Source organism: Syngnathus floridae, chromosome 14 (assembly GCF_059516105.1).
Source record: "Syngnathus floridae isolate MCC-2025c chromosome 14, RoL_Sflo_1.0, whole genome shotgun sequence".
Classification (NCBI taxonomy): Eukaryota; Metazoa; Chordata; class Actinopteri; order Syngnathiformes; family Syngnathidae; genus Syngnathus; species Syngnathus floridae.
In genome coordinates, this window is record NC_142426.1 from 11,512,021 (window position 1) to 11,525,296 (window position 13,276).

Genomic DNA, 13,276 nt, shown 5'->3' on the forward strand with positions numbered 1-13,276 from the left:
AAATTGTTCAATTTATATCACCAGAGAAATTACATTCAATTGTCATCAACCAATAAGAGAATTTTTAAAAATCTGCATCAATTGATTGCCACTTAAATCAAGATAACAATGATGGAAATGTAAAGCATTTTCCAATTGGCGGGTTTCACACATTAAAAACCAACAACAACTAAATTGGCTGTTTCAAGAAAATATTTGAATGACATATCCTTTGTTTTAAGTTTTAATGTGTCTGCTGGGAAGCTGAACCAGTGTGAGAATTAGGGGAAAGTTCACAGCACAAAAAAAAGGCTAGGGCCACATTACACGCACTTTTTTTTTTTTTTTTTTTTTTACACAACCTCTGCTGGGAGTTTTGTGTGATGCAGGACCGCAGTACAAAGACTGAGCAGACAAAGTAGGTGAAAGGTAACTGCTGACTGCTGACTGTGCCTGCGGGGGAAAATCGGAGCAGCAGAGGAATTATAGGGCCCTTGCTTATGTGTCTGGAATGTGACAAACATGCTTTATGCTCACAAAAGCCTCGGCAAAGTGTGTGAGGTTTTTTCCACCAGGATAGCCAAAAGCTGCTGATTTCCTGGCAGAAAAATAAAATCTGCTCACTGTTCTTTCCCATTTACAAGAAACATTTAATGCATATGAGCCAATTAGAGAAAAAGTGATTTTTTTTTTGAGAGAGAATTGCCAATGGAAATACATTGTTGTATCTGTAAAATTCCATTTTTGATCCAGCCAACAAATGAATCGTATAGAAATGAGGCCAATGTCAAGTATTGGTCATATCAATCATTCCATCATGGATTGAATCATCAATATCCATTATGAATTCCAAATTATATCTCAAGTATCAGCATGGTTGAGGAACAGTGTATTAAAAAAAAAAAAAATCAGTAATGTGAATGGAAATAGTCAGGAATTTTTGTGGCCAGTTGGGTGTTACAAATCAGTGACTGATCTACACCTCAGCACAGCTGCTTATTCAATTTCCCAAAATGTCCGCTCCCATCGAAGCCGGCATGCTGACCTTTTACACAGATTCCAAGCAAGGAACATCTGTAAATCCCCAGCACCCCCCCACCCCCTTTTCTTAGTCATGTAGCAGGGGATGAAGAGTGGGTGGAACAAAAGAGTGCTAGAACATGTGGAAGACAAGTTATTCATTTTATGACTGTTACATATAACGTGTTACATTAATAGAAGTCGTATCTTCAACCAGAGCCGGCCAAGGCCTCCGCGGGGCCCAACGCAATAAAATAGCATGCCGAGCAAATGTGTAAATAATGATGTAAGTGTAAGGAAGTACCTGAAATAAGGTGATAAAATGGCAAAAAACAACAAAAAGTGAAATAGCTATAAAACAACTATATAACATTGCTTAAAAACTCGTTACAAAATCTTCATGCTTGCTTCCTTCTATTAATGACTCATTTATCCTTGTCTATGACTCAATATGAATGAAAGGCAACCTTGATTATGTTACTTGCGCTAATTACATGCTATTGATTTATTAGCGTGACTCTGCAGAGATTTGGATTACATTTGACAGACAGGCAGACAAAGACCAGCACAAAGGAGGGTTTAAAAGAATTAAGAATCAATTACATGTGGCTAGGTGGTAAGTAATAATCTGAAATTATGCCAGTAATATTTGTACAATTAGTGCAAAGGAATATATGATAATGCATAATGATGAATGATGCACCCCCCAAAAAGCCTACTGGAACGCCTGAACTTTATTATCAGAAGCACTTTTATGGGTAGTAGTTCCCATTTAACATGATTTTGAATGTGATTTGTTCATTTCTGAACCAAACCACCTCCCAGGTATGAGGGTGTGCACACTTGCACAACTACAGTAAGACTTATCCATAGTTGCTATTCATGCCTGTTCCCCTCAAAAGGGCTTCTGTCTTACAGGCCAATACAGCTCATTACTGCCCCCTAGTGGCACAAGAGCACAAATCAGTTTCTATTGCCCAACTTCATCACTATATTGACAGCGTAAGACGGATAGCAATGAAATGCTCCAATTTAGAACATTTGTGAAGTACAGTTCAGTTGTATCAAACTTCTTTTGGATGTTAAACTTATCAAATCATTTTCCGTAGGTGTCGCACAAGCTTTTGCAAATTCTTCTCGTTCATTCCACACTAGTCATGCATGGACGTGTTGGTATGATAAGACACATTATTTTTTTTGTAGCTGTCCAATACTGTTTAAGGCTGAAAGATCAATTTGCTTCATCGTCAAATTCCTGTCCAGTTCGTGGGCCAAATGAGCCTCCCATCCGGGGGGACACAGAAAAGTACAGATTGTGAACTATGCATACATGTACTGTATGGTCTGTGGTTGACCTCGGCAGCTGTGTGTGCTCTGGGTTCCTAATGGGTGCACAAAGTCGTATCGTGTCCTCATTTACGGTGTTACGTATTCATCCGAGACTGCAAACATTGGCTGAGCGCTTGCTATGTTTAACAGGCATGGTTTATCTTTGGTATTCTCACTTAAACAGACAAGAGTGCGTGCGACCGTGAGCAGGTCATTTGGAAGCGAGGCTTTCCGTGTGATATTTTGGGCTGATTATATTCCCTAAGTGAAAAACAAGACAGCACTTTTACAAGGGTCAAGGATAGATCCCATGCTTTAAATCACGCAAAAGCATTTTTACCATGTCAGGGGATTTGCACAAATGACTGATGGAACTCTCCAGAAGACAGTTTGCCCTTTTCTCTAACCAGGAGGTCTCCAAGGTGCTGAGTTTCGCTCCCTAAAGTTTGCTCTCGGTCCCTAACCAGACCCCCTTTTTCTATTTTTACTGCGCTTCCGTGCTTGCTTCCCACCAACCAACTGACCTCTTTGCATACTTTCATGCAAACGTTACTGGTAGAATGTAACTCATCATAATCATACAAAAGTGTTAGCGATCCTTTATAGGCTCGTTTGTAATTAAAGGGGGAGTCATCCACCAAATTTTCTTAACAATATGCTGTATGTGTCCTCACTAGCCTAAACACGGCATTCTGATTAATATTGCGTTTGTGAAATATGAATTAAGCAGAAAATTCACTCGTTTATTTCCAATCGAGGCGGCCATTTTGCCACGTTCTGTCGACTGAAAATGACATCACATTTGGCAGGGCAGGTCACAACCAATCATGGCTCAGTTTCAGAAAACTGGTGAGCTGTGATTGGTTGCGACCTAAGACCTGGAAACCGTGATGTCATTTTCAGTTGACAGCAAGTGGCAAAATGGCCGCCCTGTGAGATGGATTAAAAACAGGTGGAGTTTGCCTGTTGAATTCATATTTCAAACAAAACATTAATCAGAGCAATGTGTTTCGACTAGTTGGGCTGCACAGAACATATTATTTCAAAGACAAATTGGGGGTTGACTTCCTCGTTAAGGAAAACTATACAGGCAAATCCACTTTATGTCGTTCAAGCTTTTGACGCAGCACGCTGTGTGACCGCTGACCATCTGCTCAATTGGTTCAATAATCTCCATAATCTGTGTTAATCTCACAAATCTGTACTCCTAATTGCTGTGGTGGCCTCAGAACTAACATTATTTTATAGGAGTCAATCTTTGTCCCCGAATGCAAATGAAATGAAAGAAATAAACATGTCTAGTAATAGATAATTCGATGTATAGATAGTTTGGGTACAACACAATTCAAGTAGAACGATTCGATTTGGTTTTGATTCAGTAGGATTGTGATTCCGTTCAATATGGTATGTCTGTATTTTTTGTCATTTGTTAATGTAAGAGAAAACTGAGAATCTGGGTCGCTCAGATAATTTTGAAACATAAAAAAAGACCGGATTTTCTAATTATCAATGCAATCCTGTTTGTTTGCTTAACATGGCATATTGAAATTTGTTTGCTTCAAATGTCGTGCCCCACAATTAATATTATATATGGATTTTATTGACTTGGTTTCAACCACTGGATTTATAGCCGTATAAAAAGGTATTGTTGATATACTTTTATTCGAATAAATAAAAAAAGACCTAAAAATATTTTAAAAAATATACTGTACTCTTTGTATAACACGTAAACATTTCACAATTTATGATTTCATCTGTCCATTAAACTCAAACTGCCACCTCTGCGGTTTGTCCAAAGCCTGCCAACATGTGGATGAGTTGACGGTGCAGCCGTGTGCCAGGCCAGAGTTCACAAAGTTTTGTTTTGTCACTGCTTTCTCCACAGCGGCCGTCAACAACAGCCAAGCATGTAGGCCAGCGTGGCCTCTCGTCTGTGTGTGCACCTGCTGTTGTTGTGCCGTGAAAACGTTGTGTACGAATTCTGCTGAAAAAGACATTTGGTATGCCTTGTGCGCGGCGGGCCATCTTGAGGCTTCTCTAAATAAATGCCCGTCTTGTTTTGTGACCTTCGCATGATGAAGTCTCCCCTTTTGCTCTTTGGCTCGCTTTTAAAAGCCAATCAACAGCGCGCTGGCCCTGTTTGGCTTTTTCTGGTCGAACATCAAGCATTTCTTCCTTTTTGCGCTTATTTTTGCTCATTGCGGTACATCGCTCTTGCCCCCATGTGAGTGTCGTTTGATCATGCGGGCTTTTTATGCAGCTTTCATGTGTTTCCAGAGAGCTAGTGAATTGAAGCCCTGTGCCTTTTTTTTTTTTTAGTCCAACTTGGCGAAGTCGCAAGCTTTTAGTGTTATTGAACTGACAGTTGAGTGAGGCCTGCACTCAGCGGACATGCCCAGGGTGCTTGAGAGCAGAGACAACGACTTGATTTTTCGCTTTTTTAAAGCCTCATCTTCTATACCATAAAAAAAAAAAATCCATTAAAAATTGTCATAGTTGTTAATAACATTCTGGTGTGTGAAATTTAGGATATACGTATATTTATTTTGACTTCACGGGGCACTTCAAAAAGACCATCCTTTTTTTAAATGACCATGTATAGTAACGTTTTTGAACTGAAGACACAGTGGCCTTGTCCTTATTGATGTTATGAGGTATAATATTGCAGATAATCCTGTGAAGACATATTTCGCTGCTGCTGTTTTCTACTGGCTGAGTCTGACCTTGACGACACGGGGCCAAATAAGGAGGCGGCCTTGGTTTGGGAATGGGAAGGAAATGGCTCGTTTGATTGCCCCCTCAATGCAGTTAAGTTATCCCTTGTACCCCAAAACATAATATTTCCATTTCCATGCTTCACTGTGCAGATGGTGTTTCTTGGGACATGCTCATATTTTTCATCTGCCAAAAACAGGGGCTTGAATTGATGTCACGTAGCTCAACTTGACTCTCATCTGACCCCAAAATTTCCTCCCAGGCCTTCTCAGAGCCATTTAGATGTTTAAAAGTGGAACTCAATTCAAGCTGTTGTTTTGCAATAATATATGCCCCTACTAGTCGAAACATGGCATCGTGATTATTATATAAATTGTCATAGAAGAACCTATTATCGACTGCTTCTACTTATAGCTTTGTTTATCACTTGTTTGCTGTTTTCTCATGTTGCTTTTCTGGCTGGCACATTTGCCTGAGTGAGCAAAGCAGCAGGTTGTGTTTACTTGCTGTGTGCAAACACAAGCAAAGGTGTCATGACAACTTTTAAGACTTTGCAAAAGAAATAAAATATACGAAAGACTAGCAATCAGCGTCTCTGTATTAGTAATTCTCAGAACGTCAGTGAGTGTTGGAAAAATACAAAGTGATTAATTCTGAAATCTACAACCTGGAGCTGAAGATTTTGTGGACAACACACAAGTGAAACTGACCTGCTTTCCTGTTCAAACAACCACTGGAATTCTTCAACAGCCTCCAGCTGGAATTCAGACGCATTCCTTCATTGTAAAAAACAGAAAAGTCATCTCATTGGCCGTAAGTGTATTAGTACACAAAGACAATTCAGCACAGTAAGATAACAATTAGGAACATTTATTTCCACATACCTGCACACTACAACGACTGCACGTTTCTGTTATTTGTGGCTAAGTTCTCTCACCGTGGTTCGCTGAAGTAATTCACTTTTTAATTACCTGTCTAGTGAATCTCCAGTCCTCTGGGGCAAACTTCGAAAACATGCAGGAATGCAGCCCCCGAGGACTGGAGTTTGACACCTGTGCCCCACATAGTCGCAAAATTATTTTTGAACTGTAAGTGGCTGAGAAAATGTGGTGTCTGTCTGCTGTTTAGTGGTTAGGCCTAAGCAATGTTACTCTGGTGCCATCTAGCGGATTCTTGGTGTTATGACGTTTGAGGCACGTTGAATGCAGTCATGTATTTTAAATTAAGAAAGCATGTCACTCCTTTCCCGATGCAGCTTCTAAAATTCGGTGTGATCCGCGTCGCTGGTACAATTTGCCTGTACTGAACACCCAAACATTTTTTTCCAGTCGCTTCCTTTGAAATGAAATATTTGAAAAAAAGACATCGTTCTCTCACAGACCATATTTATTTGAAAAACATTTGTGTGACATGTCAGGCTTAGCGTGTCAAACTTGGCAGAGTCATGTGCTCCACAACATCCGGGCAGCACCACAACTTCAGCGGGCTCTCTGGAGGGAGGACTAAAAACAAAAAAAACAAAACAAAAAAAAAACAGCCATTTGAGACAAATCAATTAAGATACAGCATGTTTGTAACCAAGCTTGGAGAAACAAGACATACCAAATGCGAAAACTATAACAACTGATGTGATGAGCTCACCTATCGCAGCCTCCTGGCTTCTCTTTCAGACTCCAGAAGCGTCAGCACATCTCCTTCTCTGACTGGGCCCTTTACGTTCCTGATGATGGAACGGTTACTGTCGTCCATGAACTCAACACGGACCTACAAAGAATCGGGGACATTCGCTATTTCAGATCTAAAATTTTACTTCTGGGCGAGGGAGTTCCAATCTGATGTGTCCTAGGAAATGATCAAATTTCTTGTGATGCTCATACACAATGACAGAAGTTAAATAACCTGTGTAATTTTTAATACATAATTTTGTGACATTTGTCTGATGTGCCCTGAGAATTTACTGTAAAACATGTGACTTGGTTTAATAAAGGTTGCTAAACGCCAGTTTACAGTAGCATGCATATCATTTATAATGTGTTTGAATAAATAAAATAATCATATGCAGGGTTGGACAAAGTGTGCTATAGGCTTGTTTTAAGATATCATTTTTAAGGGGGTAAGGTAAAATACATATGGAATATTATCAAAACATAAAATTTCAATGATAGACACTGTTGAATATTGATCAGTCGATACTAATAAACATTTAAGCCACGACATACAATGACAAACCTGTGTACATTCATATATAATGTGTTGGAAGAAATAAAATAATCAAATGCAGGGTTGGACAACGTGTGCTATGGCTTGTTTTAAGATGTCATTTTTAAGGGGGTAAGGTAAAATACATATCAAAACATAAAATTTCAATGATAGACACTGTTGAATATTGATCAATCGATACTAAAACATTTAAACCACGACATACAATGACATACCTGTGTACATTGTCCCTGGGAGCCAGTTCTTCCAAGCACCCTGGTAACCTGAAATTTTCATAAAATGTTTATCACATACTGCCAAAATCGTTTGGAAAATTTAAAAATCGTAAACTCGGCATCAACGGCGTTTAATAACGTTAGCTTAGCTTCCGAAGTTAGCAATCGGACCGACAGGCCTTCGTAACAGAAAGGCGAGTCGAGAAGAGCCGTTGAATAATCCGGCCAAAGACTGTCGTTTAACTCAAAGATTTCGGTTTCTAGTGGGACACTGAATAACATACAGACTATATAATCGTGTCGAGTGGATAAATCGAACTGAAATTGAGCTTTTCTTACTCTTGCGAGCTTGATCGGCTGCACGCGGCTGGCATCCATGTTGGTGGTTTCGACCGGAAAGGACGTTGCAGAAAAGGCGGAAGTACTAAAACACAACGATGTCGGAGTCGTTTAAAGTTTGACATTTATTTAATTAATATGTACTACTTTTAGTATTGAAGTTGTGTATATCTATGATAATCGAACTCAAAATGAAAAATAAAATTTGAAATAATAAAATGCAGTTAGACTGTGGACCATACACTCGTTCACCTGAAGATGGTGCACTTGCACTCTTTTATTATATATACCCCTACAAGAGCTTTCTTTATCTTACTTACAAGTCAAGTTTCAAAAAATCTCTATAGAACAATACTTGGCAATCAGTGTACACAAGGCTTACCTAAATAAATGTGCAGAATTTTCATTTATTACATATTTACTTTGAGCTAACAATATTGCTGATCATAATGTTCAACTTTCAATTTTGAAACTCAGTTAAACCCTGACATCAGAATTGGTCTTCATCATTAGTATGGACTTGGATGGTTCACAGCTTCGTTGGTAACGCAACGCCATTATCCCAACACTCTCGTTGTCGTCAGAGCTCCAAGCCTTAAATCACGACACTAATCCCTGTGAACAGTATTTTTAACTTGTGTTTGGACAGAAAGAGCAGCAATAGGATTAGAGAATCAGTGAGGCAGCTGAATCCCCGACTCATGCACCTGATCTTCTTGCATGCTGAGAAACAAGAACTGGAGCTTTTTCAACCTGTAAGCATTTGACCCCCGTCTGGTTTAAATGGCGATTCTGCGGAATAATGTTCTAGTTGTCATCCACTGACTTCCTCTGTAGAATTGAAGGTGCTGTGAGGAGCCGCCACGATGGAGGTTGTTAAACCCAAGTTGAAAGTGCTGAAGAAGCGGCGCTCTAGTCTTTTTGCCACGATTAAACGGGACAGGAGCTTTTCACAAAGCATAGAGGAGCAAGAGGGTGAATTCCCTTTTTCTCAGGACAGTTCTGTGAAGTTATGGACATCCATGGACAACCTGGACACGGTGGATGAGCAGAAAGCGGAGAGCAAGGACTCGTCAAAATTGAGGAAACCAAACATCGTGAACCTCAACGTGGGCGGGAAGGTGTTTCACATTCCCAAACATCTGGTCCTGCGACACCCCAAAACCAGAATTGGAATCTTGGCCCTGTGTGAAGATCCGTCCAAGCGTCTGACGCTCTGTGACGATTACAACGTTCAGAACAATGAATTCTTTTTTGACAGGGACCCGATGTTTTTCCATTACATCTTCCACTATTACTGCAGCAACGTTTTGTGGGTGATGGAGAGTCTCTGCCCTGTTAACTTTGAAGAAGAGATGGCTTTTTGGGGGCTGAAACTGAAGGACACGCCAAGGTGCGGTATTCATTTTCATTCTCGTTTAATCTTACGAGTCAAATTGGTTCGATTGCATCTTCTTGCTCTCCTCAGGTGCTGCCGTATTCTGTTTGAGGAGAAGGTGGATGACATAAGAGACCAACTGAAGGTCAACCAGGAGCTCATCGACGAGATCAAACCTCACCAAGACGACGAGGGCTACAAGACCATGTTTCTCGGCAAACTTCGGAAGATTCTCTGGGACCTGATGGAGAACCCGTACTCTTCCATGCCAGCCAAAGCCTTTGCTGTGTTTTCCAGTCTCTTTGTGCTCATCTCCATCGTTTCCATGACGATGAACACAGTAGACGAACTCAGGAGATACAAACTGGCCGGCAAAACCTACATGGAGTGGGTGGAGATCGCCTCCATCCTTTTCTTCACTATGGAGTACTTCTTGCGCTTGCTCACCACGTCCGACATCAAGCATTTTGTCAAGAGCGCTCTCAACTTTGTCGACATTGTGGCCGTCATGCCCTACTTCATCCAGATCATGTTTGAGACGTTTGTGATCGATTCGGAGGACGTGAGCGCAAAGGAAGATTTGAAGGCCATGGCGAGGGTCAGCAAAGTCAGCAAGGTGCTCAAAGTTGTCAAGTTAATGCGCATCTTCCGGATTCTCAAGCTCGCCCGACACTCTACAGGCATGAGGGCGTTTGGTTTCACCATTCGTCAATGTTCTGAGCAGGTAGGAAGCAAAAACAAATCTTAAATCCAACCGAAAAGCTCCTTTCCAAAATGAAATGCAGTATATGTTAAGTTTGAACCAATTGTTTTCACAGGACACAATCCATCTATGTAAAATTGTGCATTCAACAATGTTGTATTTGAAAAAAACTAAACAGTTGTTTTTGCATCATTGTCTTTTAGGTGTGTTGTTTGTTTCTCTTCATCGCCATGGGAATCTTTACCTTCTCAGCTCTGATGCATTCAGTCGAGGTGGACCAGCCTGGAACACCATTCAGCAGCATCCCGGATGCCTGGTGGTGGGCAGCGGTAAGGATATGAGGGGGGTGGCCCTACTCAAAATATTGATTTAAATATGACAGCAAACTTGGAGGACAGACTTTAAAACAGGTGGCTCCTATTTCGGAATGGAAAAAAAGAAAAACAATCGAATGATGTTATCATAACAAACAGCTGGACTTGGGCACATTTCACAAATCCCCGACATTGCCTTATGTCATCTATTTTGTTAAATATTTTTTTTGGTCCTTTACCCCCTCTTTCATTTAGCTATTTGTTTTTGAGGGGCCGCTATTGACTTATGTGTGTCTAATCCACTGCAATGACTCAGTGATTACATTTGAAGGAATTTGCAACTCGCTCCTAAAAAGCTCAGCAACTGAGAATAATAATAATGATAATAATAACAACAACAACAACAATAATAATAATAATAATAATTATTATTATTACTATTATTATTTTGTTCAGTGGATTCATTCAAAAACGTCTTGACTGTTAACACATTTATTTTATTTGTCAAGGTGAGCATCTCCACCGTGGGCTACGGAGACGTGGTCCCCATCTCCTATCTGGGGCGCTGCGTGGCCTTTGGCTGCATCTCTTTCGGCATCATTCTCAACGGCATGCCCATTTCCATTCTCTTCAACAAGTTTTCCGACTACTACGCCAAACTGAAGGAGCAAGAGTACACCTTTTCAAACGCCGAGCGTACCTTTCAGCTCGAGAGACGTCTGAGAAATAAATGTAACAACTGCTTGCAAACCCAGGTCGAGGACTCCGACGATGAGGTTCACTATCGGCCCAGTGGAAGGCAGACTACTTTTGAGGGAGAAGAATGAAGAAAAAATAAATAAATCAGGCAGATTGCAACCTCATTAACCCTAAATGGCCTTAAGACGTGTGGGCCTCAAAAGACCTGCAGCTGCTTGCCACTTTAGTAACATTATGAACAATGCAGATGAGGAAGTGAAGACAACTACCAGACAATACTGGTGCTATGCTATCTTCCAAAAATACAAAGATGCTCACTCGTGTGTTCATACATGTAAATTATAAAGGTGATATGCAAAGTGAAGTTTGACAACATGCTGTCAGTGGCAGATTATTAAAGAATGCTTAAAAATTCTCTCAGGTGTAGAAAATAAAGGACTCTGACTTTGTTACTTTGTGACTTGACTTTGGGTGTTTTTGCGTCGGCGTTTGTTTCATGCAAATTCCAAATACATTTCTAGCGACTATTTATTGGAGAATTCTGGAGAGTCCCATGTTTTTGTGAAAAATACATTTGACGACAATGTGCATTGTCCGAAGAATTTATGTTTTCGATTTGTATATCAATTATGCATGGATTTTCACTATTTGTGGGCTGGGCTTTTGATAAATTACACAACTATATATAAAAAAAAACATTCTGTGTGTGCATCAAAGTGGACATGGAGGAGCCAGCCGTCAAGTCTAACAGTGTCATTTTTGTTGTCAAGGATTACTGGGATTTGCACTTGCGCCTCCCTCCTGTCCAGACAAGGACAAAGCGTAATCATGAGCTGTGCTATTCTGGTACCACACTTAAAGTGTCTGAACAAATGTCCAGTCTTCTACTTTTGTGTTTTTGAGGGACCCCCCCGGGTCCTATAAACTGCTCAAGTTGTGAAAAGAGCATTTGTTGATGTTGTTGGCATAATCCCATCGTGCTCCACATACAGTAATTGCTGCGTAGGTGCCAAAAGTGAGTTGGCCCAACACCTTGCGCTGTGCTGCTGGCTGTGTTAGCTACCTCCTGTCATAAGTTCATTAAGCCACAAAAGAGCACAAAGTGTCATTGAACAAAAAAGCAGGAGCGCCTTTTTGTCATATTGGCCACTAGGGGTACAAATTAAATGATAATTGACCAAACTGTCTTTGACTTTTGATTTCAAAACTAGTAATCCATCACTTTTCACATTTATCTGGGTTGACTGTCATAATGGTCCTCTGAGAAAAGCCGTAACTACAAAATGGCCCGTGACAAAAATGAGCTTGACACCCCTTGCCCTAAAGCAGAACGTGAAATCAGATTAAGTGAAGCTATTTTCATATATTTTACCCAATGCGTTCTCACTGAAGTTTTCGAAGAGAAGCACTCATATCATCTTTTTTTTTTTTAGCTCAATGAGAACTGAGGCCTTGAATGAAGTTTCATCACTCTCAATCTCTCCAGGTCAGCACATGCTTTTCCTTCCTCCGAGGCTGAATACATCTTTCAGACCTTCTGTGACCTCAGCATTTTGGAAGCTATCAGTTCAGGTCGAGCACACATATAAGACCCTTCAACCTCTTCATTAGTCATCTCATCCGATATTACACTCCTGGAGCCCTCTAACCAGCTAAATCTATCGGGTGAGGAACGGTGCTGCCATGGGGTCTTTGCTGACGCTTGCGTTTGTGCGAGTCCTGTGGATTATGATGTGTGGGGGAGAGAGAGATGATACGAAAATGGCGTATCACGACTGTTGAAAATTGTATCTGCAGTTATTTGTTATATAAAATGGCGTTAAGAATGCTATGGGGTAAGTTCAACAACAAGGGGTGCATAAAAATGACCATTTGAGGCTGGCTTAAAATTGCTGATCAGTAAACCAGTATCAAGTGCATGAACTCAATTTGTGCAGTTTTTCCACAAATATCAACTCACTCAAGATGTTAACATTATTAAAATATTATGTTTGTCCTGCATGTCATCCCAAATTGGCAAAAAAAATTGAGCATATTCACTGCGCAGTATAGGACAGTACATATAAAATGTGGTACAAACACCACTAAGACATGTATGCCATCTAGTGGTAAATTGTGATATTACAATTTGAAACCGTACTATATTTTTTAGTGAACTTGTGAAATTCTTCAGACGCTGATATACTTCCAAAGCAGGGGGTTCTACCCCGACATAATGCAAAATAAACAAATAAAGAAAAATTTAGTCAAACTGTTGAACAATAATTGAACAACCTAGTTTCCTTCTTTTTTTTTTTTTTTTTTTTAAAGCCGTCACTCATAGTGTAGCTGCAGGAATACAATACAATTAAGAAAAAAAACGTTG

The 13,276-nt window shown here is 40.2% G+C and overlaps 2 protein-coding genes and 1 long non-coding RNA gene across 5 annotated transcripts in view; 1 reads left to right on the forward strand and 2 right to left on the reverse strand.

The window, feature by feature from the left end:
* Positions 1–6,411: 6,411 nt before the first annotated feature.
* rps28 (ribosomal protein S28) lies at positions 6,412–7,908 on the reverse strand. 2 transcript variants are annotated; one of them, XM_088396836.1, is made up of 4 exons: positions 7,818–7,908; positions 7,479–7,526; positions 6,685–6,807; positions 6,412–6,533 (listed from the first exon to the last, which is right to left on the reverse strand). In XM_088396836.1, the coding sequence occupies exons 1-3, from the start codon at positions 7,854–7,856 to the stop codon at positions 6,685–6,687; spliced, it is 210 nt and encodes a 69-aa protein (XP_088252962.1). In that variant the 5' UTR covers positions 7,857–7,908; the 3' UTR covers positions 6,412–6,533. The 2 variants fall into 2 exon arrangements, with proteins under 2 accessions (XP_088252962.1, XP_088252961.1); XM_088396835.1 differs by having other exon boundaries at positions 6,412–6,545.
* Positions 7,909–8,123: 215 nt separating this feature from the next.
* The window catches only part of LOC148387770 (uncharacterized), a 65,148-nt gene continuing 59,995 nt past the window's right edge, over positions 8,124–13,276 (reverse strand). Inside the window, exons 5-6 of the long non-coding RNA XR_015862825.1 lie at positions 10,143–10,211; positions 8,124–9,911 (exon numbers count right to left, since the gene is read on the reverse strand). This is a non-coding gene — a long non-coding RNA (uncharacterized LOC148387770). The remainder of the gene's footprint in view (positions 9,912–10,142; positions 10,212–13,276) is intronic.
* LOC148387771 (potassium voltage-gated channel subfamily V member 2) lies at positions 8,450–12,093 on the forward strand. Of its 2 annotated transcripts, XM_088397280.1 has the most exons (5): positions 8,450–8,572; positions 8,655–9,210; positions 9,286–9,919; positions 10,102–10,227; positions 10,722–12,093. In XM_088397280.1, the coding sequence occupies exons 2-5, from the start codon at positions 8,684–8,686 to the stop codon at positions 11,037–11,039; spliced, it is 1,605 nt and encodes a 534-aa protein (XP_088253406.1). In that variant the 5' UTR covers positions 8,450–8,572; positions 8,655–8,683; the 3' UTR covers positions 11,040–12,093. The 2 variants fall into 2 exon arrangements, with proteins under 2 accessions (XP_088253406.1, XP_088253405.1); XM_088397279.1 differs by having other exon boundaries at positions 8,475–9,210.

Coding starts and splice junctions, on each gene's coding strand:
- rps28 (XM_088396836.1), bottom strand. CDS start 7,856: ATGGATGCCAGCCGCGTGCAGCCGATCAAGCTCGCAAGA. Junction 7,527..7,817: donor AGCCGATCAAGCTCGCAAGA/GTAAGAAAAGCT, acceptor TGAAAATTTCAG/GTTACCAGGGTGCTTGGAAG. Junction 6,808..7,478: donor CCCAGGGACAATGTACACAG/GTATGTCATTGT, acceptor GATTCTTTGTAG/GTCCGTGTTGAGTTCATGGA.
- LOC148387771 (XM_088397280.1), top strand. CDS start 8,684: ATGGAGGTTGTTAAACCCAAGTTGAAAGTGCTGAAGAAGCGGCGCTCT. Junction 9,211..9,285: donor AAACTGAAGGACACGCCAAG/GTGCGGTATTCA, acceptor TGCTCTCCTCAG/GTGCTGCCGTATTCTGTTTG. Junction 10,228..10,721: donor ATGCCTGGTGGTGGGCAGCG/GTAAGGATATGA, acceptor TTATTTGTCAAG/GTGAGCATCTCCACCGTGGG.